Raw genomic sequence first — 25,965 nt, 5'->3', positions numbered from 1 at the left:
CTCCCACTTTGCACACCACCTCCACCAAAACACCCTATATCTGCCACTCTATCATCTAACACATTCAAGAAACCTTCAAAATACTCACTCTAAATCCTTCTCACATCACCACTACTCGTTATCACCTTCCCATTAGCCCCCTTCACTGATGTTCCCATTTGTTCTCTTGCCTTACGCACTTTATTTACCTCCTTCCAAAATATCTTTTTATTCTCCCTAAAATTTACTGATATTCTCTCACCCCAACTCTCATTTGCCCTCTCTTTCACCTCTTCCACCTTTCTCTTGACCTCCTGCCTCAATCATTTATACATCCCAGTCATTTGCACCATTTCCCTGCAAAACTCATGCAAATGCCTCTCTTTTCTCTTTCACTAATAATGTTACTTCTTCATCCCACATTCACTACCCTTTTTAACCTGCCCACCTCCCACACTTCTCATGCCACAAGCATCTTTTGTGCAAGCCATCACTGCTTCCCTAAATACATCCCATTCCTCCCAAACTCTCCTTACATCCTTTCCTCTCACCTTTTTCCATTCTGCACTCAGTCTCTCCTGGAACTTCCTCACACAAGTCTCCTTCTCAAGCTCACTTACTCTCACCACTCTCTTCACCTCAACATTCTCTCTTCTTTTCTGAAAACCTCTACAAATCTTCACCTTCATCTCAACAAGATAATGATCAGACATCCCTCCAGTCTCTCTTTCGCGTGCCTCTCAATTAACACGTAATCCTACTTACATACGTATACTTATGTATATCACTTTTTAAACCCTGTATTCCCAATCACCAGTCCTTCAGCACATGAATCTAAACTCTCCTCACCATTTCCATTTACAACAGTGAACACCCCATGTACACCAATTATTCCCTCAACTGCCACATTACTCACCTTTGCGTTCAAATCACCCATCACTACAACCCGGTCTCGTGCATCAAAACTACTAACACACTCACTCACTCAGTTGCCCTGGTGCATAGGCAACAATAACCACCCATCTCTCTCCATCAACTTTCAGTTTTACCCATATCAATCAACAGTTTGCTTTCTTACACTCCATCATATACTCCCACCACTCCTCTTTCAGGAGTAGTGCTACTCCTTCCCTTGCTCTTGCCCTCTCACCAACCCCTGACTTTACTCCCATAACATTCCCAAACCACTCTTCCCCTTTACCCTTGAGCTGCATTTCACTCAGAGCCAAAACATCCAGGTTCCTTTCCTCAAACATAATACCTATCTCTCTTTTTTCTCATCTTGGTTACATCCACACACATACAGGCACCTCAGTCTGAGCCTTCCAGGAGGATGAGCACTCCCCGTGTGACTCCTTCTCTTTCCCCTTTTAGAAAGTTAAAATACAAGGAGGGGAGGGTTTCTAGCCCCCCGCTCCCATCCCCTTTAGTCACCTTGTACGACACGAGAGGAATGCGTGGGAAGTATTCTTTCTCCCCTATCCCCTAGGATAACATTTTATCATATACATATATATACATACATAGACATATACATATATCACATAAACATAATTCATGCTGCCTTTATCCATTCCCGTCGCCAACCCGCCACAAATGAAATAGCACCCTCTCTCCCCCCATGAGGTAGCACTAGGAAAGGGCAAAAGGCCACATTAGTTCGTATTCAGTCTCTAGCTGTCATGTGTATTGCACCGAAACCAAAGCTCCCTTTCCACATCCAGGCCCCACAAAACTTTCCATGGTTTACCCCAGGCACTTCACATGCCCTGGTTCAATCCATTGACAGCACGTCGACCCCAGTATACCACATCATTCCAATTCACTCTAGTCCTTGCGTGCCTTTCACCCTCCTGTATGTTCAGGCCCCGATCACTCAAAATCTTTTTCACTCAATCCTTCCACCTCCAATTTGGTCTCCCACTTCTCCTCATTCCCTCCACCTCTGACACATATATCCTCTTTGTCAGTCTTACCTCACACATTCTCTCCAGGTGACCATACGATTTCAATACACCCTCTTTTGCTCTCTCATCCACACTCCTTTTATTACCAAACATCTCTCTTACCCTTTAATTACTTACTAGATCAAAACCACCTCACACCACATATTGTCCTTAAACATCTGATTTCCAGCACATCCACCCTCCTCCACACAACCTTTCTATAGCCCATGCCTCACAACCATATAAAACTGTTGGAACCACTATTCCTTCAAATACACCCACTTTTGCTTTCCGAGATAACATTCTCGCCTTCCACACACACATTCTTTTACATTCCACGAACATTTGCCCACTCTCCCACCCTGTGACTCATTTCCACTTCCATGGTTCCATCTGCTACCAAATCCACTCCCAGATATCTAAAACACTTCACTTCCTCCAGTTTTTCTCCATTCACAACACCTCCGAATTTACTTGTCCCTCAACCCTACTGAACCGAATAACCTTGCTTATTCACTTTTACTCTCAGCTTTCTTCGTTCACACACTTTACCAAACTCAATCACCAGCTTCTGCAGTTTCTCACCCAAATCAGCCACCAGAGCTGTATCATCAGCGAACAACAACTGAATCACTTCTCAAGCCCCCTCATCTACAAATCTACAACAGGGTGCATACTTACCCCTCTCCAAAACTCTTGCATATACCTCCCGAACAATTCCATCCATAAAGAAATTAAACAACCATGGAGACATCACACATCCTTGCCGCAAACCGACATTCACTGAGAACCAATCACTTTCCTCTCTTCCCACTCATAAACAAGCCTTACATCCTCAGTAAAAAATTTTCACTGCTTCCAGCAACTTACCTCCCACACCATATACTCTTAATACCTTCCACAGAGCATCTCTATCAACTCTATCATATGCCTTCTCCAGATCCATAAATGCTACATACCAATCCATCTGTTTTTCTAAGTATTTCTCACATACATTTTTCAAAGCAAACACCTGATCCACACATCCTCTACCACTTCTGAAACCACACTGCTCTTCCTCAATCTGATGCTCTGTACATGCCTTCACCCTCTCAATCAATACCCTCCCATATAATCTCCCAGGAATACTCAATAAACTTATACCTCTGTAATTTGAACACTCTCCTTTATCCACTTTGCCTTTGTAAAATGGCACTACGCATGCATTCTGCCAATCCTCAGGCACTTCACCATGAACCATACATACAATGAATATTCTCACCAACCAGTCAACAACACAGTCACCCCCTTTTTTAATAAATTCCACGGCAATACCATCCAAACCCGCCACCTTGCCAACTTTCATCTTCTGCAAAGCTTTCACTACCTCTTCTCTGTTTACCAAATCTCTCCTGGTACTTCCTCAAACAACTTTCCTTTCCAAGCTCACTTACTCTCACCACTCTCTTCACCTCAACATTCTCTCTTCTTTTCTGATAACCTCTACATATCTTCACCTTCACCTTCATTAGATAATAATCATACATCCTTCCAGTTAAACCTCTCAGAACATTAACATCCAAAAGTCATTCTTTCACACGCCTATCAATTACCACGTAATCCAATAACACTCTGGCCATCTCTCCAACTTACATAAATATACTTATGTCTCTCTTTTTAAACCACGTATTCCCTATCACCAGTCCTTTTTCAGCACACAAATCTACAAGCTCTTCACCATTTCCATTTATAACACTGAACACTCCATGTACACCAATTATACCCTCAACTGCCACATTAATCACCTTTGCATTCAAATTACCCATCACTATAACCTGGTCTTGTGCATCAAAGCTGCTAACACACTCACTCAGCTGCTCCCAAAAACACTTGCCTCTCATGATCTTTCTTCTCATGACCACATGCATAGGCACCAATAATCACCCATCTCTCTCCATCCACCTTCAAGTTTTACCCATATCAATCTAGAGTTACAATCTTACACTCTATCAAATACTCCCACAACTCCTGCTTCAGGAGTTGTGCTACTCCTTCCTTTGCTCTTGTCCTCTCACTAACTCCTGACTTTACTCGCAAGACATTCCTAAACCATTCTTTTCCTTTACCCTTGAGCTTCGTTTCACTCAGAGCCAAAACATCCAGGTTCCTTTCCTTAAACATACTACCTATCTCTCCTTTTTTCTTATCTTGGTTACATCCACACACATTACAGGCACCTCAGTCTGAGCCTTCCAGGAGGATGAGCACTCCCCGTGTGACTCCTTCTCTGTTCCCCTTTTAGAAAGTTAAAATACAAGGAGGGGAGGGTTTCTAGCCCCCCGCTCCCATCCCCTTTAGTCACCTTGTACGACACGAGAGGAATGCGTGGGAAGTATTCTTTCTCCCCTATCCCCTAGGATAACATTTTATCATATACATATATATACATACATAGACATATACATATATCACATAAACATAATTCATGCTGCCTTTATCCATTCCCGTCGCCAACCCGCCACAAATGAAATAGCACCCTCTCTCCCCCCATGAGGTAGCACTAGGAAAGGGCAAAAGGCCACATTAGTTCGTATTCAGTCTCTAGCTGTCATGTGTATTGCACCGAAACCAAAGCTCCCTTTCCACATCCAGGCCCCACAAAACTTTCCATGGTTTACCCCAGGCACTTCACATGCCCTGGTTCAATCCATTGACAGCACGTCGACCCCAGTATACCACATCATTCCAATTCACTCTAGTCCTTGCGTGCCTTTCACCCTCCTGTATGTTCAGGCCCCGATCACTCAAAATCTTTTTCACTCAATCCTTCCACCTCCAATTTGGTCTCCCACTTCTCCTCATTCCCTCCACCTCTGACACATATATCCTCTTTGTCAGTCTTACCTCACACATTCTCTCCAGGTGACCATACGATTTCAATACACCCTCTTTTGCTCTCTCATCCACACTCCTTTTATTACCAAACATCTCTCTTACCCTTTAATTACTTACTAGATCAAAACCACCTCACACCACATATTGTCCTTAAACATCTGATTTCCAGCACATCCACCCTCCTCCACACAACCTTTCTATAGCCCATGCCTCACAACCATATAAAACTGTTGGAACCACTATTCCTTCAAATACACCCACTTTTGCTTTCCGAGATAACATTCTCGCCTTCCACACACACATTCTTTTACATTCCACGAACATTTGCCCACTCTCCCACCCTGTGACTCATTTCCACTTCCATGGTTCCATCTGCTACCAAATCCACTCCCAGATATCTAAAACACTTCACTTCCTCCAGTTTTTCTCCATTCACAACACCTCCGAATTTACTTGTCCCTCAACCCTACTGAACCGAATAACCTTGCTTATTCACTTTTACTCTCAGCTTTCTTCTTTCACACACTTTAACAAACTCAATCACCAGCTTCTGCAGTTTCTCACCCAAATCAGCCACCAGAGCTGTATCATCAGCGAACAACAACTGAATCACTTCTCAAGCCCCCTCATCTACAAATCTACAACAGGGTGCATACTTACCCCTCTCCAAAACTCTTGCATATACCTCCCGAACAATTCCATCCATAAAGAAATTAAACAACCATGGAGACATCACACATCCTTGCCGCAAACCGACATTCACTGAGAACCAATCACTTTCCTCTCTTCCCACTCATAAACAAGCCTTACATCCTCAGTAAAAAATTTTCACTGCTTCCAGCAACTTACCTCCCACACCATATACTCTTAATACCTTCCACAGAGCATCTCTATCAACTCTATCATATGCCTTCTCCAGATCCATAAATGCTACATACCAATCCATCTGTTTTTCTAAGTATTTCTCACATACATTTTTCAAAGCAAACACCTGATCCACACATCCTCTACCACTTCTGAAACCACACTGCTCTTCCTCAATCTGATGCTCTGTACATGCCTTCACCCTCTCAATCAATACCCTCCCATATAATCTCCCAGGAATACTCAATAAACTTATACCTCTGTAATTTGAACACTCTCCTTTATCCACTTTGCCTTTGTAAAATGGCACTACGCATGCATTCTGCCAATCCTCAGGCACTTCACCATGAACCATACATACAATGAATATTCTCACCAACCAGTCAACAACACAGTCACCCCCCTTTTTTAATAAATTCCACGGCAATACCATCCAAACCCGCCACCTTGCCAACTTTCATCTTCTGCAAAGCTTTCACTACCTCTTCTCTGTTTACCAAATCTCTCCTGGTACTTCCTCAAACAACTTTCCTTTCCAAGCTCACTTACTCTCACCACTCTCTTCACCTCAACATTCTCTCTTCTTTTCTGATAACCTCTACATATCTTCACCTTCACCTTCATTAGATAATAATCATACATCCTTCCAGTTAAACCTCTCAGAACATTAACATCCAAAAGTCATTCTTTCACACGCCTATCAATTACCACGTAATCCAATAACACTCTGGCCATCTCTCCAACTTACATAAATATACTTATGTCTCTCTTTTTAAACCACGTATTCCCTATCACCAGTCCTTTTTCAGCACACAAATCTACAAGCTCTTCACCATTTCCATTTATAACACTGAACACTCCATGTACACCAATTATACCCTCAACTGCCACATTAATCACCTTTGCATTCAAATTACCCATCACTATAACCTGGTCTTGTGCATCAAAGCTGCTAACACACTCACTCAGCTGCTCCCAAAAACACTTGCCTCTCATGATCTTTCTTCTCATGACCACATGCATAGGCACCAATAATCACCCATCTCTCTCCATCCACCTTCAAGTTTTACCCATATCAATCTAGAGTTTACAATCTTACACTCTATCAAATACTCCCACAACTCCTGCTTCAGGAGTTGTGCTACTCCTTCCTTTGCTCTTGTCCTCTCACTAACTCCTGACTTTACTCGCAAGACATTCCTAAACCATTCTTTTCCTTTACCCTTGAGCTTCGTTTCACTCAGAGCCAAAACATCCAGGTTCCTTTCCTTAAACATACTACCTATCTCTCCTTTTTTCTTATCTTGGTTACATCCACACACATTTAGACACCCCAATCTGAGCCTTCAAGGAGGATGAGCACTCCCCACATGACTCCTTCTTCTGTTCCCCCTTTAAGAAAGTTACGATACAAGGAGGGGAGGGTTTCTTGCCCCCCCGCTCCCGTCCCCCTTTGTCACCTTCTACAACTTGGTGTATTTCTTATGGTAATAGCAATGTCCTGAGAATAAACAGGATACTATGACTTGTGTTTGTCTGGGGAGTGTGATTTCTGATGAGTGTATGTCTGATGGGTTGGAGTTTAATACTGAGTTGGGAGATTGCTTGTTTAGTGCATGTTCGCTTATTTCAATACACAGGTGTTTTGTTAGTGCTATACTTGTTGGGGGTAGAGGGATACTTGTTGGGGGTAAATGGATTTAAGAGTAGATGTTACTGAAGCATGAGGCTGGGGTAAGTTTTTTACTTCTACTTCATGGTTGGTGGCTGGTTACATAGTGGTTTGAGTAGAATGGGTACAATACTGCTGTACAGATATGAGCACCAACATGCTGAGGTGTGATTGTACTGGATGGAACTTTATGTCATTGTGTAGCTGTTGAGCATTTGTGGTTGCTAGGTGGCCAGTGATTGTTCTGAGCACATTATCCAGTGAAGTTTGCAACTTTATGTTTGCTTCTGAGGTGGTGGAAGGTCAAGCAAGTGTATTACTGTTCAGAGTGAGGATAAATTGTATGTAAAAGATGCTAAGATTCTTTTTCCTGTCCAAATCCGGTGCCAGTTAGGCATTCTGAAGGCATTTAGTTTTTTTTTTTTTTTTTTTTTTTTTTTTTTATACTTTGTCGCTGTCTCCCGCGTTTGCGAGGTAGCGCAAGGAAACAGACGAAAGAAATGGCCCAACCCCCCCCCCCCCATACACATGTACATACACACGTCCACACACGCAAATATACATACCTACACAGCTTTCCATGGTTTACCCCAGACGCTTCACATGCCTTGATTCAATCCACTGACAGCACGTCAAACCCTGTATACCACATCGCTTCAATTCACTCTATTCCTTGCCCTCCTTTCACCCTCCTGCATGTTCAGGCCCCGATCACACAAAATCTTTTTCACTCCATCTTTCCACCTCCAATTTGGTCTCTCTCTTCTCCTCGTTCCCTCCACCTCCGACACATATATCCTCTTGGTCAATCTTTCCTCACTCATTCTCTCCATGTGCCCAAACCATTTCAAAACACCCTCTTCTGCTCTCTCAACCACGCTCTTTTTATTTCCACACATCTCTCTTACCCTTACGTTACTTACTCGATCAAACCACCTCACACCACACATTGTCCTCAAACATCTCATTTCCAGCACATCCATCCTCCTGCGCACAACTCTATCCATAGCCCACGCCTCGCAACCATACAACATTGTTGGAACCACTATTCCTTCAAACATACCCATTTTTGCTTTCCGAGATAATGTTCTCGACTTCCACACATTTTTCAAGGCTCCCAAAATTTTCGCCCCCTCCCCCACCCTATGATCCACTTCCGCTTCCATGGTTCCATCCGCTGATGTAGTTCCTGATGTAGTGAATAAATGTCATGTGTGTGTCATCTGGGATGCCTACAATGGCTGGTGTTTTGTTCAGTGGGAGTGACTGTCCATTTGAGGCGACTGGAGGAGTAAGATAAATTTGTGAGCATCTGGGGTTAAAAGCGTGACAGAAGACTTGTGTAGAAATGCAGTCATTCTGTTCTTGTTAAGCTATTGTTCCAATTATGTAATGTAGTGCTGCATTTCTGGCATTGCTACTGTGGTGCCAGGGTGTTATGATATGACTGTGAAGTTGTCTGCTTACAAAAGGATCTTCATGTTGAGGTTTGCCTGGGGAAATGGGAGGTTGTTTAGGAAGAGAATGAAGAGAGTTGAGAAAGAACTGCTCTTTGGAGAGCTCCATTAGGGTCTGAGTGTTTTAAAGGTGATGCTACTGTGAGTAACTCTAGCATGACAGCCAGCTGATGCTACTGTGAGTAACTCTAGCATGTCAGCCAGCTAAGAAAGTGACCAGCCACTTTTTTCAGTGAGGTGTAAATGCTTGGTTTATGTCTATTGCCACTAATACTGTACAGGAGGGGGTTGTGGTTGGGTGAATCCATCTAGAATACATTGTAAGAGGTTAGTATGGTGGCAGGGAGCCCGGGTCTAAAGCTATGCTGTGTGGTTGAGAATGAGTTTTGTTTGAATCTGCTGCTAAGGACAGAGGTGATATAGGTTGGAAGGAGGTAAGGAAGCTTGGTAGTATGAAGCCTAAGCCAAAGGCTACTAATGGTAGGATACGTCAGCTGGGTACCAAACTGGCAGTAATGATTAGCAATGCAATTATTGTTGAATTACCATTCTCTAGGAGAATATCAATCATTGTAAGCTGTTGTTTATGGGTTAATGAAGAGCTCCCAAGTCAACAACGTTCATGCTCGCTACCAAATGCAACATATAATTTGTTACTCGCTATAAACACACCAATTCAAAATATCTTTTTTTCTATTTACCTGCGAGCATCTAGAAACAAGTGAATCGGTCGATGCAGTGCATTCCAGTGGGTGTGGAGAGTTCCGATGCTGATGGTGATGGTGACTATGATGATGGTCAAGTTGGGGGTGATGGTGATGGTGGTAGGGATCAGGACTTGAATCACAACTTTCCTTCTCTTCACTACTACCACGTTCACTACCTATATCACTTGCCTCAATACTTCCACATTCACTACTACACCGTGGCATAACTCCTGCCTGATCAGGAGATAAGTGGCCATTACTTAAAGAAGCACCTAAATGAGGGCTACTTAAGGGAGGCCCTAAATGGGAGCCCCCTCGGCAGAAGACTTCTGTGCCAACCTGAGGGATAAAGATAATGAAAAAGATCAATCATCAAAAGCTGAAGGAGCAAGAGTATGGCAAAAACAAAGATTTCAAATTGCTTGAATTAAGTGCTAACCTTGAATGCATAAATATTCCTATCAAATAATTCTTAATAATCACACTAAAACAGAACCATATTCATAAATCTGCTTCAAATTGTGTAATGCAAGCATGTACAACCTGGCACATTCATCTCATCACACACTAGTTCACCGACATATTTCTTCAAATTTTCTCTAATTCAACCCATGATCTACACACAGCTTTCACCAATAATGGTTGGAAATCAATCTACAACTGTTAGCAGACCAGCAGGGTTTGGAACAGAATAGAGAAGCTCAAAGAAGAGTATCCTTACAGGCCATCATCCTGAAGAACAGGAGAAGCACTTGTAAAGGTTATTCATAGCAAAGACAGTAAAAGTAAAACGGGGATGATAAGCTAAACCCCCTCCCCAAGACCACAAGTTTCCAATTTGAGAAATTTCAGAACAATAAAAATCACTGAAATGAATATATCTAAAGCATCTGGAACTACTGAAACTACCAAATGATTAATATCAATATATGCAGTAGTTTCAGCATGAGGAGTAAATGGTGTAAGGCGAGTGTGAAGCACTAGAAAATGGCTTGAAGAAAGGTTTGGCTTTGGGTCATCAGTAGGCACAATAATCATCACAATAAGTGGGGAATAGGATCACTGAATACTAATGAGCTAACTGGGGTACTGCTGAGGCACTGAGGTACTGCTGTCAGAGAGTGAGCGTGTGCGCTAGCAAGAGGTGGTAAAGGAGCTAGCACCAATGGAGATTATGGAGATCTTAACCCTTAAGCTGCTCTGTGCCTAATATGAAGATTCACATGGAATGCTCTGTGCTTCATATTTCACAATAATAGAGCAAAGACATGGCCATCTATATTTTCTTTCACACATGTTTGCCACTTACTGCATCAGAAAGGCAGCACCAGGAACAGATAAAGAATTGGCCTTATTCGCTGACATCCACTCTCTGGCTGTCATGTATAATGCAGCAAAACCATCCACAATCAGGCTACTGCAAACCACATTGCTTTAGTTTGCTCTATTCTTTGCATAACACACACCCTCCTCCATGTTCACGCCCTGAGCCTTCAAGGCATCTTTCACTCCACCCTACCACCTTTTCCTTGGTTTCCTCCTTTTCCTTGTTCCCTCAACTTCTGACATGTGTACCCTCAAAGTCATCCTTTCCTCAATCATCCACTCCATATATCCAAATTATTTCAGCATACCCTCTTCAGCTCTCTCATACATACTCTCTTACTAACACACCTCTCTCTTACCCTATCATTCCTTACTTTTTACAACATAAGAGATCTGGGGTCAAGAGTAAATGGTAAAAGTCAAGGCAGAAAGTCAGGGCAAAGAGACCGTAATATACTCATTAAGCCCAAACATGTTCCACTGCCAGATAATCTAATGACTTTTTTCTTTTCTATCAGTTGTCACATGAATGTGAAGGCAGTAGTTTTAAAAGTACTGTACAAGCAACTTAAAAAGTTTAACATATTTTCCAAAAACCTAATTTTTCCCATCTAGAAGAACTTCAGTGAAGTACAAAGTGGCAAAGCTTTCAACCTTCTAACCATCTACCAAGCAAAGAAATATGCAAGAAAGAGGTGTGTTCTTGAAGCTATCAGAAGAAAGTGCAATCATGTTCTGTGGAGAAAGTTCTACACAAGCTGCCCTGAGGTAGAGAAGGAGACATCATACAAGATACACAAAGATAAATAAACAGAAGATATATACAACACTTATAAGGTTTTTTGTTGATATCTTTTCTACATGACTGAAAACTAAAGAGAGAAAAATTCCTGTATGTCCTTTATTTTTAGGAGTAAATAGTCAGATGTATAGTGTATTAAGCAAAACTGCAGCTCACCTGTTTGTTGGTGGCATTGATTAGAGTTGCACGATGGCTTGAGCAAGATGATGACATGTTTAATTCACATTCCCGACACCCACCTTCCTCTTCCTCACACTGAGAAAATTACATTCCTTCAAGATCTTGTTTATAACATACTGAAATCTTATACATATTTACAAATAAAGTAGAGATGGAGAGAAACGATGGGTATGAAATTTGAAAAACTATTTCTCTCCAAGCAGGTGCACCATGAGTATGTAGGATTCTCGAAAAACATTATCAAGGAAAACTGTGATAAGGGCCTTCTAATCCTGTGTCATTCTAGTGGGAAACATTGGCTTGCTATGCACTGCAATCAAACCATCTTAGTAATGCTAACTAAATCGTGTCTGGCCCACTATGGCTAATGTGACACTGCTAAAGAGATAATGTTATCAACCCCCAGTCTTCTGGTTGCTCAGAGATATGAATTACCAGAATACAGGTGTCAACCCAAAATGCATTATAGTTATTGCACAGAGAGACATTGAAAAAAAAGGGAGGGGAAAGCAGGGCACAGCAAAGACTCCAGAAATAATGCCTACAGCACACCAACTCAAAGAGAATAGAAAAATTTTCCAAATTTCAAACACTGCATTTTCTGCAGTCTGTCCAACAAGCATGAGTGTATACCTGTGTAAAGAATGAGTTTCAAGAAAAAAATTCATATGAGAAGACTAAACCCAAAGGCAGAACTAAAAACCTTTGATGGTATATCAGGGATGCACTAGAATCTGTTTTTCCTGAAGGAGAATCACCAGGGTAACAGAAAGTAAATCCACAATGTTTAAGCTGTTCTGTCTAATGAAGTGGGTATATGAATGCCAAAGATCCCTTCTCCTCCTTTTCCAAGGATATGTTACTGTGAATGGCAAAGGTAACTTCCTCACATAATGTTGCCCTTGCTGTATAGCCCATGTTGAGCCAATACATTGAGTTTCTTAATCTTTTTTTTTTCACCTATTAAACCTATCTTTTATTTTATTTCGCTTTGTTGCTGTCTCCCGCGTTAGCGAGGTAGTGCAAGGAAATAGACGAAAGAAATGTCCAAACCCATCCACATACACATGTATATACATACACATCCACACACGCAAATATACATACCTATACATCTCAACGTATACATATATATATATACACACACAGACACATACATATATACACACGTACATAATTCATAGTCTGCCTTTATTCATTCCCATCGCCACCTCGCCACACATGAAATAACAACCCCCTCCCCCTCATGTGTGTGAGGTAGCGCTAGAAAAAGACAACAAAGGCCCCATGCATTTACACTCAATCTCTAACTGTCATGTAATAATGCACCAAAACCACAGCTCCTTTTCCACATCCAGGCCCCACGGAACTTTCCATGGTTTACCCCAGACGCTAAACATGCCCTGGTTCAATCCATTGACAACAAGTCGACCCCGGTATACCACATCGTTCCACTTCACTCTATTCCTTGCACGCCTTTCACCCTCCTGCATGTTCAGGCCCCGATCACTCAAAATCTTTTTCACTCCATCTTTCCACCTCCAATTTGGTCTCCCACTTTTCCTCGTTCCCTCCACCTTTGACATACATATACCCTTTGTCAATCTTCACTCATCCATTCTCTCCATGTGACCAAACCATTTCAAAACACCTTCTTCTGCTCTCTCAACCACACTCTTCTTATTACCACACATATTTCTTACCCTATTATTACTTACTCGATCAAACCACCTCACACCACATATTGTCCCCGAACATCTCATATCCAGCACATCCACCCTCCTGCGTACAACTCTATCCTCAGCCCACGCCTCGCAACCATACAACATTGTTGAAACCACTATTCCTTCGAACATACCCATTTTTGATTTCCGAGATAATGTTCTCGACTTCCACACATTCTTCAACGATCGCAGAGTTTTCGCCCCCTCCCCCACCCTATGATTCACTTCCGTTTCCATGGTTCCATCCGCTGCCAGATCCACTCCCAGATATCTAAAACACTTTACTTCCTCCAGTTTTTCTCCATTCAAACTTACCTCCCAACTGACTTGACCCTCAAACCTACTGTACCTAATGACCTTGCTCTTATTCACATTTACTCTCAACTTTCTTCTTTCACACACTTTACCAAACTCAGTCACCAGCTTCTGCAGTTTCTCACATGAATCAGCCACCAGCGCTGTATCATCAGCAAACAACAACCGACTCCCTTCCCAAGCTCTCTAATCTACAACAGACAACATACTTGCCCCTCTTTCCAAAACTCTTGCATTCACCTCCCTAACAACCCCATCCATGAACAAATCAAACAACCATGGAGACATCACACACCCCTGCCGCAAACCTATATTCACTGAGAACCAAAAACTTTCCTCTCTTCCTACACGTACACATGCCTTACATCCTCGATAAAAACTTTTCACTGCTTCTGACAACTTGCCTCAAACACCATATATTCTTAATACCTTCCACAGAGCATCTCTATCAACTATCATATGCCTTCTCCAGATCCATAATTCTTTTTTTCTGCTTTGTCGCTGTCTCCCGCGTTTGTGAGGTAGCGCAAGGAAACAGACGAAAGAAATAGCCCAACCCATCCCCATACACATCAATATACATACATGTCCACACACGCAAATATACATACCTATACATCTCAATGTACACATATATATCCACATACAGACATATACATATATACACATGTACATAATTCATACTGTCTGCCCCTATCCATTTCCATCGCCACCTCGACACACATGGAATAACATCCCCTTCCTCCCTCATGTGTGCGAGGTAGCGCTAGGAAAAGCCAACAAAGGCCCCATTCGTTCACACTCAGTCTCCAGCTGTCATGTAATAATGCCCGAAACCACAGCTCCCTTTCCACATCCAGGCCCCACACAACTTTCCATGGTTTACCCCAGACGCGTCATATCCCCTGATTCAATCCACTGATAGCACGTCGACCCCGGTATACCACATCAATCCAATTCACTCTATTCCTTGCACGCCTTTCACCCTCCTGCATGTTCAGGCCCCAATCATTCAAAATCTTTTTCACTCCATCTTTCCACCTCCAATTTGGTCTCCCACTTCTCCTCGTTCCCTCCACCTCTGACACATATATCCTCTTGGTCAATCTTTTCTCACTCATTCTCTCCATGTGACCAAACCATTTCAAAACACCCTCTTCTGCTCTCTCAACCATGCTCTTTTTATTTCTACACTTCTCTCTTACCCATACATTACTTACTCAATCAAACCACCTCACACCACATACTGTCCTCAAACATCTCATTTCCAGCACATCCACCCTCCTGCGCACAACTCTATCCATAGCTCACGCCTCGCAACCATAAAACTTTGTTGGAACCACTATTCCTTCAAACATACCAATTTTTGCTTTCCGAGATAATGTTCTCGACTTCCAAACATTCTTCAAGGCTCCCAGGATTTTCGCCCCCTCCCCCATCCTATGATTCACTTCCGCTTCCATGGTTCCATGCGCTCCACTCCCAGATATCTAAAACACTTTACTTCCTCCAGTTTTTCTCCATTCAAACTTACCTCCCAATTGACTTGACCCTCAACCCTACTGTACCTAATAACCTTGAAGGTTTGTTGAATGTGTTTGATGATAGAGTGGCAGATATAGGGTGTTTTGGTCGAGGTGGTGTGCAAAGTGAGAGGGTTAGGGAAGATGATTTGGTAAACAGAGAAGAGGTAGTAAAAGCTTTGCGGAAGATGAAAGCCGGCAAGGCAGCAGGTTTGGATGGTATTGCACTGGAATTTATTAAGAAAGGGGGTGACTGTATTGTTGATTGGTTGGTAAGGTTATCTAATGTATGTATGATTCATGGTGAGGTGCCTGAGGATTGGCGGAATACTTGCACAGTGCCATTGTACAAAGGCAAAGGGGATAAGAGTGTGTGCTCAAATTACAGAGGTATAAGTTTGTTGAGTATCCCTGGGAAATTATATGGGAGGGTATTGATTGAGAGGGTGAAGGCATGTACAGAGCATCAGATTGGGGAAGAGCAGTGTGGTTTCAGAAGTGGAAGAGGATGTGTGGATCAGGTGTTTGCTTTGAAGAATGGATTTGAGAAATACTTAGAAAAGCAAATGGAATTGTATGTAGCATTTATGGATCTGGAGAAGGCATATGATAGAGTTAATAGAGATGCTCTGGGGAAGGTACTAAGAATATATGGTGTGGGAGGCAAGTTGTTAGACGCAGTGGAAAGTTTTTATCGAGGATGTAAGGCATGTGTACGTGTAGGAAGAGAGGAAAGTGATTGGTTCTCAGTGAATGTGGGTTTGCGGCAGGGGTGTGTGATGTCTCCATGGTTGTTTAATTTGTTTATGGATGCAGTTGTTAGGGAGGTGAATGCAAGAGTTTTGGAAAGAGGGGCAAGTATGCAGTCTGTTGTGGATGAGAGAGCTTGGGAAGTGAGTCAGTTGTTGTTCGCTGATGATACAGCGATGGTGGCTGATTCATGTGAGAAACTGCAGAAGCTGGTGACTGAGTTTGGCAAAGTGTGTGAAAGAAGATCCATAAATGCTACATACAAATCCATTTGCTTTTCTAAGTATTTCTCACATACATTCTTCAAAGCAAACACCTGATCCACACATCCTCTACCACTTCTGAAACCACACTCCCCTTCCCCAATCTGATGTTCTGTACATGCCTTCACCCTCTCAATCAATACCCTCCCATATAATTTACCAGGAATACTTAACAAACTTATACCTCTGTAATTTGAGCACTCACTCTTATCCCCTTTGCCTTTGTACAATGGCACTATGCAAGCATTCCACCAATCCTCAGGCACTTCACCATGAATCATACATACGCTAAATAACCTTACCAATCAGTCAACAATACACTCACACCCTTTTTTAATAAATTCCACTGCAATACCATCTAAACCCGCTGCCTTTCCGGCTTTCATCTTCCGCAAAGCTTCTACTACCTCTTCTCTGTTTACCAAATCATTTTCCCTAACCCTCTCACTTTGCACACCACCTCGACCAAAACACCCTAATCTGCCACTCTATCATCAAACACATTCAACAAACCTTCAAAATACTCGCTCCATCTCCTTCTCACATCACCACTACTTGTTATCATCTCCCCATTAGCCCCCTTCACTAAAGTTCCCATTTGTTCCCTTGTCTTACGCACTTTGTTTACCTCCTTCCAGAACATCATTTTATTCTCCCTAAAATTCAATGATACTCTGTCACCCCAACTCTCATTTGCCCTCTTTTTCACCTCTTGCACCTTTCTCTTGACCTCTTGCCACTTTCTTTCATACATCTCCCACTCATTTGCATCATTCCCCTGCAAAAATCGTCCAAATGCCTCTCCTTCTCTTTCACTAATAATCTTAATTCTTCATCCCACCACTCACTACCCTTTCTAATCTGCCCACCTCCCACACTTCTCATGCCACAAGCATCTTTTGCACAAGCCATCACTGCTTCCCTAAATACATCCCATTCCTCCCCCACTCCCCTTACCTCCTTTGTTCTCAACTTTTATCCATTCTGTACTCAGTCTCTCCTGGTACTTCCTCACAAAAGCCTCCTTCCCAAGCTCACTTACTCTCACCACTCTCTTCACCCCAACATTCTCTCTTCTTTTCTGAAAACCTCTACAAATCTTCACCTTCGCCTCCACAAGATATTGATCAGGCATCCCTCCAGTTGCACCTCTCAGCACATCAACATCCAAAAGTCTTTCTTTCGCACGCCTATCAATTAACACGTAATCCAATAACGCTCTCTGGCCATCTCTCCTACTTACATATGTATACTTATATATATATGGATTTGTATGAAGCATTTATGGATCTGGAGAAGGCATATGATAAGAGTGGATAGAGATGCTCTGTGGAAGGTATTAAGAATATATGGTGTGGGAGGCAAGTTGTTAGAAGCAGTGAAAAGTTTTTATCAAGGATGTAATGCATGTGTACGTGTAGGAAGAGAGGAAAGTGATCTGGGAGTGGATCTGGCAGCGGATGGAGCCATGGAAGCAGAAGTGAATCATAGGGTGCGGGAGGGGGCGAATATCCTGGGAGCCTTGAAGAATGTGTGGAAGTCGAGAACATTATCTCGGAAAGCAAAAATGGGTATGTTTGAAGGAATAGTGGTTCCAACAATGCTGTATGGTTGCGAGGCGTGGGCTATGGATAGAGTTGTGCGCAAGAGGGTGGATGTGCTGGAAATGAGATGTTTGAGGACAATGTGTGGTGTGAGGTGGTTTGATCGAGTAAGTAATGTAAGGGTAAGAGAGATGTGTGGAAATAAAAAGAGTGTGGTTGAGAGAGCAGAAGAAGGTGTTTTGAAATGGTTTGGGCACATGGAGAGAATGAGTGAGGAAAGATTAACCAAGAGGATATATGTGTCGGAGGTGGAGGGAACGAGGAGAAGTGGGAGACCAAATTGGAGGTGGAAAGATGGAGTGAAAAAGATTTTGAGTGATCGGGGCCTGAACATGCAGGAGGGTGAAAGGCAGGCAAGGAATAGAGTGAATTGGATCGATGTGGTATACCGGGGTTGACGTGCTGTCAGTGGATTGAATCAGGGCATGTGAAGCGTCTGGGGTAAACCATGGAAAGTTGTGTGAGGCCTGGATGTGGAAAGGGAGCTGTGATTTCGGGCATTACTGCATGACAGCTAGAGACTGAGTGTGAACGAATGGGGCCTTTGTTGTCTTTTCCTAGCGCTACCTCGCACACATGAGGGGGGAGGGGGATGGTATTCCAAGTGCGGCGAGGTGGCGATGGGAATGAATAAAGGCAGACAGTGTGCGTTGTGTGCATGGGTATATATGTATGTGTCTGTGTGTGTATATATATGTGTACATTGAGATGTATAGGTATGTATATTTGCATGTGTGGACGTGTATGTATATACATGTGTATGGGGGTGGGTTGGGCCATTTCTTTCGTCTGTTTCCTTGCGCTACCTCGCAAACGCGGGAGACAGCGACAAAGCAAAATAAATAAATAAATAATATCTCTCTTTTTAAGCCAGGTATTCCGAATCACCAGCCCTTTTTCAGCGATTAAATCTACAAGCTCTTCACCATTTCCATTTGAATATCTTACAAACAAATAACACTCACAACCTGCATTACATACAAAAAATTCTACACTATTGTTCAAACCACAATCTGGGGCCTATATGTTCAAATTACACAAAAACCAAAATTTGTGCACTTCCTGGTCCACAGATTATGGGTTTTTATCATACTATCTGGCTTTGTAATGTAAGGCAAAAATTCAACACTTATATCCAACAAATTTCTTTTAAACTCCCTAATCCTAACACTTCATCCTTCTTAAAACCTAAAATATCTACATTACGCTTATTAAAAAAGGGGGTGACTGTATTGTTCACTAGTTGGTAAGGTTATTTAATGTATGTATGACTCATGGTGAGGTGCCTCAGGATTGGTGGAATGCATGCATTGTGCCATTGTACAAAGGCAAAGGGGATAAAGGTGGGTGCTCAAATTACTGAGGTTTAAGTTTGTTGAGTATTCCCGGGAAAAATGGGAGGGTATTGATTGAGAGGGTAAAAGCATGTACAGAGCATCAGATTGGGGAAGAGCAGTGTGGTTTCAGAAGTGGTAGAAGATGTGTGGATCAGGTGTTTGCTTTGAAGAATGTATGTGAGAAATACTTAGAAAAGCAAATGGATATGTATGTAGCATTTATGGAACTGGAGAAGGTATATGATAAGAGTTGACAGAGATGCTCTGTGAAAGGTATTAAGAATATATGGTGTGGGAGGTAAGTTGCTAGAAGCAGTGAAAAGTTTTTATCGAGGAAGTAAGGCATGTGTACAAGTAGGATGAGAGGAAAGTGATTGGTTTTCAGTGAATGTTGGTTTGCAGAAGGGGTCCGTGATGTCTCCATGGTTGTTTAATTTGTTTATGGATGAGGTTGTTAGGGAGGTGAATGCAAGAGTTTTGGAGTGAGGGGCAATTAGGCAGTCTGTTGCGGATGAGAGGGCTTGGGAAGTGAGTCAGTTGTTGTTCGCTGATGATACAGCACTTGTGGCTGATTCGGGTGAGAAACTGCAGAAGCTGGTGATTGAGTTTGGTAAAGTGTGTGAAAGAAGAAAGCTGAGAATATATGTGAATAAGAGCAAGGTTATTAGGTACAGTAGGGTTGAGGAACAAATCAATTGGAAGGTAAGTTTGAATGGAGAGAAACTGAAGGAAGTGAAGTGTTTTAGATATCTAGGAGTGGATTTGGCAGCAGATGGAACCATGGAAGTGGAAGTGAGTCACAGGGTGGGGGAGGGCGCGAAAGTTCTGGGAGCGTTGAAGAATGTGTGGAAGGCAAGATCATTATCTCAGAAAGCAAAAATGGGTATGTTTGAAGGAACAGTGATTCCAATGATGTTATATGCTTGCGAGGCATGGGCTATAGATAGAGTCGTGCGGAGGAGGGTGGATGTGTTGGAAATGAGATGCTTGAGGACAATATGTGGTGTGAGGTGGTTTGATCTAGTAAGTAATGAAAGGGTAAGAGAGATGTGTGGTGATAAAAAGTGTGTGGTTAAGAGAGCAGAAGAGGGTGTTTTGAAATGGTTTGGTCACATGGAGAGAATGACTGAGGAAAGATTGACAAAGCGGATATATGTGTCAGAGGTGGAGGGAACAAGGAGAAGTGGGAGACCAAATTTGAAGTGGAAGGATGGAGTGAAAAAGGTTTTGAGCGATCGGGGCCTGAACATGCAGGAGGGTGAAAGGCATGCAAGGAATAAAGTGAATTGGAACGATGTGGTATACTGGGGTCGACATGCTGTCAATGGATTGAACCAGTGCATGGGAAGCATCTGGGGTAAACCATGGAAAGTTTTGTGGGGCCTGAATGTGGAAAGGGAGCTGTGGTTTTGGTGCATTATACATGACAGCTGGAGACGGAGTGTGAACGAATGTGGCCTTTGTTGTTTTTTCCTAGCGCTACCTCACGTGCATGCGGGGAAGGGGATTGTCATTTCATGTGTGGCAGGGTGGTGACGGGAATGAATAACAGCAGCAAGTATGAATTATGTACATGTGTATAAATGTATATGTTTGTATATGTGTATATATGTATATGTTGAAATGTATAGGTATGTATATGTGCGTGTGTAGACGTGTACATATAGACATGTGTATGTAGGTGGGTTGGGCCATTCTTTCGTCTGTTTCCTTACACTGCCTCACTAACGCGGGAGACAGCGACAAAGTGTAATAAATAAACAAATAAATATTACTCCTATCCACTCAGCAGTACTTACTGATTATGTCTCCCATTATAAATCTACCATGAAAACCACTTAATGATAGCTTATCATCATCCTTGAGAGTTTGCAAAAATCTGACACCGAAAATATTCGCTCATGCTCTTCCTTACCATCACCTATCTGTGTAAATCCTGCTACATACTGTATACTTTGGTTACCTAAAATTTCAGTTAAACAATTAAACTTTTTCATTACTCCTACAAACTGCTATTATTCTTCTTTTACAGAAATGACTACTCCTTTCCCTATTTCTACAAAATTTACTCTGAGCATATATTCATTTGCAAATTATTCATTATCACCATTATTAGGTTCAGAAAAAAATGCCAATCTTGAAGCAGTTTTGTTATACATTAATAAACTAAATATAATGCTTACAAGACAAGTGTTCTCCTTCCCTTCCTCATTCTTCTTGTTCTTCTTTTTCTTCTTTTTCTTTTCTTTCTTAGCTTTCTCTCTGAGTTCCTGTCTCTGGAGTTCTTCACAAAGCATCTCAAACTTTGAGTAACCCTGCTTGTCTTCAACATGCAGCTGCAACAATATACACATATCTATAAGAGTAATACTACATACATAATAATGCATTGTTATATATTATTACAGGACCTCTTTAATAATACCCCCACAGCTTCTACACTACAATCCACACAAAAGCCGTGAAATGATGGACTCCTTTCATTAAGAAAGTCCTTGAAGAGACTGTGCTCCTTTCCATCTACCGACGACAATACAGCCTTGCCAAAGATGATTTCTCACTTGCATTGTAACCACTTGCAGGCTCAGTCCAGTAACACCCATAATATTATGTTAATACCCAAATTAACACCTAGGATACACTTAGTAAAAACCAATACATGATAGTTTATAGTTAGATACCATTACTAGGGGGAGAAAGGGGAGAAAGAATGCTTCCCACGCATTCCTCACGTGTCGTAGAAGGCGACTAAAGGGGATGGGAGTGAGGGGCTAGAAACCATCCCCTCCTTGTATTTTAACTTTCTGTAATGGGAAACAGAAGAGGGAGTCACGCGGGGAGTGCTCATCCTCCTCGAAGGCTCAGATTGGGGTGTCTAAATGTGTGTGGATGTAACCAAGATGAGAAAAAAGGAGAGATAGGTAGTATGTTTCAGGAAAAGAGCCTGGATGTTTTGGCTCTGAGTGAAACGAAACTAAAAGGTAAAGGGGAAGAGTGGTTTGGGAATGTCATGGGAGTAAAGTCAGGGGTTAGTGAGAGAACAAGAGCAAGGGAAGGAGTAGCTCTACTCCTGAAACAGGAGTGGTGGGAGTATGTGATAGAGTGTAAGAAAGTATACTCTAGATTGATATGGTTAAAACTGAAAGTTGATGGAGAGAGATGGGTGATTATTGGTGCATATGCACCTAGGCATGAGAAGAAAGATCATGAGAGGCAAGTGTTTTGGGAGCAGCTGAACGAGTGTGTTAGTAGTTTTGATGCACGAGACTGGGTTATAGTGATGGGGATTTGAATGCAAAGGTGAGTAATGTGGCAGTTGAGGGGAAAAATTGGTATACATGGGGTGTTCAGTGTTGTAAATGGAAAAGGTGAAGAGCTTGTAGATTTATGTGTTGAAAAAGGACGGGTGACTGGGAATACCTGGTTTAAAAAGAGAGATATACATAAGTATACGTATGTAAGTAGGAGAGATGGACAGAGAGCGTTATTGGATTACATGTTAATTGATAGGCGCGCAAAAGAGAGACTTTTGGATGCTAATGTGCTGAGAGGTGCAACTGGAGGGATGTCTGATCATTATCTTGTGGAGGCGAAGGTGAAGATTTGTGGAGGTTTTCAGAAAAGAAGAGAGAATGTTGGGGTGAAGACAGTGGTGAGAGTAAGTGGGCTTGGGAAGGAGACTTGTGTGAGGAAGTACAAGGAGAGACTGAGTACAGAATGGAAGAAGGTGAGAACAAAGGAGGTAAGGGGAGTGGGGGAGGAATGGGATGTATTTAGGGAAGCAGCGATGGCTTGCGCAAAAGATACTTGTGGCATGAGAAGTGTGGGAGGTGGGCAGATTAGAAAGGGTACTGAGTGGTGGGATGAAGAAGTAAGATTATTAGTGAAAGAGAAAAGAGAGGCATTTGGACGATTTTTGCAGTGGGAGATGTATAAAAGAAAGAGGCAGGAGATCAAGGGAAAGGTGCAAGAGGTGAAAAAGAGGGGAAATGAGAGTTGGGGTGAGAGAGTATCATTAAATATTAAGGAGAATAAAAAGATGTTTTGGAAGGAGGTAAATAAAGTGCGTAAGACAAGGAAGCAAATGGGAACTTCAGTGAAGGGGGCTAATGGGGAGGTGATAACAAGTAGTGGTGATGTGAGAAGGAGATGGAGTGAGTATTTTGAAGGTTTGTTGAATGTGTTTGATGATAGAGTGGCAGATATAGGGTGTTTTACTCGAGGTGGTGTGCAAAGTGAGAGGGTTAGGGAAAATGATTTGGTAAACAGAGAAGAGGTAGTAAAAGCTTTGCGGAAGATGAAAGCCGGCAAGGCAGCAGGTTTGGATGGTACTGCACTGGAATTTATTAAGAAAGGGGGTGACTGTATTGTTGATTGGTTGGTAAGGTTATTTAATGTATGTATAATTAATTATTGGTGCATATGCACCTGGGCATGAGAAGAAAGATCAAGAGAGGCAAGTGTTTTGGGAGCAGCTGAATGAGTGTGTTAGTGGTTTTGATGCACGAGACCGGGTCATAGTGATGGGTGATTTGAATGCAAAGGTGAGTAATGTGGCAGTTGAGGGAATAATTGGTATACATGGGGTGTTCAGTGTTGTAAATGGAAATAGTGAAGAGCTTGTAGATTTATGTGCTGAAAAAGGACTGATGATTGGGAATACCTGGTTTAAAAAGCGAGATATATCCCTGGGGATAGGGGAGAAAGAATACTTCCCACGTATTCCCTGCGTGTCGTAGAAGGCGACTAAAAGGGAAGGGAGCGGGGGGCTGGAAATCCTCCCCTCTCGTTTTTTTTTTTTTTTTTTTTTTTTTTTTTTTCCCAAAAGAAGGAACAGAGAAGGGGGCCAGGTGAGGATATTCCCTCAAACGCCCAGTCCTCTGTTCTTAGCACTACCTCGCTAATGCGGGAAATGGCGAATAGTAAAAAAAAAAAAAACTTATGTAAGTAGGAGAGATGGCCAGAGAGCGTTATTGGATTACGTGTTAATTGACAGGCGTGCAAAAGAGAGACTTTTGGATGTTAATGTGCTGAGAGGTGCAACTGGAGGGATGTCTGATCATTATCTTGTGGAGGCTAAGGTGAAGATTTGTATGGGTTTTCAGAAAAGAAGAGTGAATGTTGGGGTGAAGAGGGTGGTGAGAGTAAGTGAGCTTGAGAAGGAGACCTGTGTGAGGAAGTACCAGGAGAGACTGAGTACAGAATGGAAAAAGGTGAGAACAATGGAAGTAAGGGGAGTGGGGGAGGAATGGGATGCATTTAGGGAATCAGTGATGGATTGTGCAAAAGATGCTTGTGGCATGAGAAGAGTGGGAGGTGGGTTGATTAGAAAGGGTAGTGAGTGGTGGGATGAAGAAGTAAGAGTATTAGTGAAAGAGAAGAGAGAGGCATTTGGACGATTTTTGCAGGGAAAAAATGCAATTGAGTGGGAGATGTATAAAAGAAAGAGACAGGAGGTCAAGAGAAAGGTGCAAGAGGTGAAAAAAAGGGCAAATGAGAGTTGGGGTGAGAGAGTATCATTAAATTTTAGGGAGAATAAAAAGATGTTCTGGAAGGAGGTAAATAAAGTGCGTAAGACAAGGGAGCAAATGGGAACTTCGGTGAAGGGCGCAAGTGGGGAGGTGATAACAAGTAGTGGTGATGTGAGAAGGAGATGGAGTGAGTATTTTGAAGGTTTGTTGAATGTGTTTGATGATAGAGTGGCAGATATAGGGTGTTTTGGTCGAGGTGGTGTGCAAAGTGACAGGGTTAGGGAAAATGATTTGGTAAACAGAGAAGAGGTAGTGAAAGCTTTGCGGAAGATGAAAGCCGGCAAGGCAGCGGGTTTGGATGGTATTGCAGTGGAATTTATTAAAAAAGGGGGTGACTGTATTGTTGACTGGTTGGTAAGGTTATTTAATGTATGTATGACTCATGGTGAGGTGCCTGAGGACTGGCGGAATGCGTGCATAGTGCCATTGTACAAAGGCAAAGGGGATAAGAGTGAGTGCTCAAATTACAGAGGTATAAGTTTGTTGAGTATTCCTGGTAAATTATATGGGAGGGTATTGATTGAGAGGGTGAAGGCATGTACAGAGCATCAGATTGGGGAAGAGCAGTGTGGTTTCAGAAGTGCTAGAGGATGTGTGGATCAGGTGTTTGCTTTGAAGAATGTATGTGAGAAATACTTAGAAAAGCAAATGGATTTGTATGTAGCATTTATGGATCTGGAGAAGGCATATGATAGAGTTGATAGAGATGCTCTGTGGAAGGTATTAAGAATTTATGGTGTGGGAGGAAAGTTGTTAGAAGCAGTGAAAAGTTTTTATCGAGGATGTAAGGCATGTGTACGTGTAGGAAGAGAGGAAAGTGATTGGTTCTCAGTGAATGTAGGTTTGCGGCAGGGGTGTGTGATGTCTCCATGGTTGTTTAATTTGTTTATGGATGGGGTTGTTAGGGAGGTAAATGCAAGAGTTTTGGAAAGAGGGGCAAGTATGAAGTCTGTTGGGGATGAGAGAGCTTGGGAAGTGAGTCAGTTGTTGTTCGCTGATGATACAGCGCTGGAGGCTGATTCATGTAAGAAACTGCAGAAGCTGGTGACTGAGTTTGGAAAAGTGTGTGGAAGAAGAAAGTTAAGAGTAAATGTGAATAAGAGCAAGGTTA

The 25,965-nt window shown here is 42.3% G+C and overlaps 1 protein-coding gene across 3 annotated transcripts in view; it reads right to left on the bottom strand.

Annotated features, from left to right (window-relative positions):
- LOC139757314 (gametogenetin-binding protein 2) overlaps nt 1-25,965 on the bottom strand; it is a 158,829-nt gene that overhangs the window by 35,956 nt on the left and 96,908 nt on the right. The window contains exons 7-9 of one of the 3 annotated variants that reach the window (XM_071677713.1): nt 21,507-21,659; nt 11,784-11,882; nt 9,494-9,838 (exon numbers count right to left, since the gene is read on the bottom strand). In XM_071677713.1, the coding sequence (XP_071533814.1) occupies nt 9,494-9,838; nt 11,784-11,882; nt 21,507-21,659 (597 nt within the window). The remainder of the gene's footprint in view (nt 1-9,493; nt 9,839-11,783; nt 11,883-21,506; nt 21,660-25,965) is intronic. The other 2 variants (XM_071677715.1, XM_071677714.1) reach the window with 2 other exon arrangements.

Source organism: Panulirus ornatus, chromosome 25, assembly GCF_036320965.1.
Source record: "Panulirus ornatus isolate Po-2019 chromosome 25, ASM3632096v1, whole genome shotgun sequence".
Lineage (NCBI taxonomy): Eukaryota > Metazoa > Arthropoda > Malacostraca > Decapoda > Palinuridae > Panulirus > Panulirus ornatus.
This window is presented reverse-complemented; position numbering and strand designations above follow the sequence as displayed.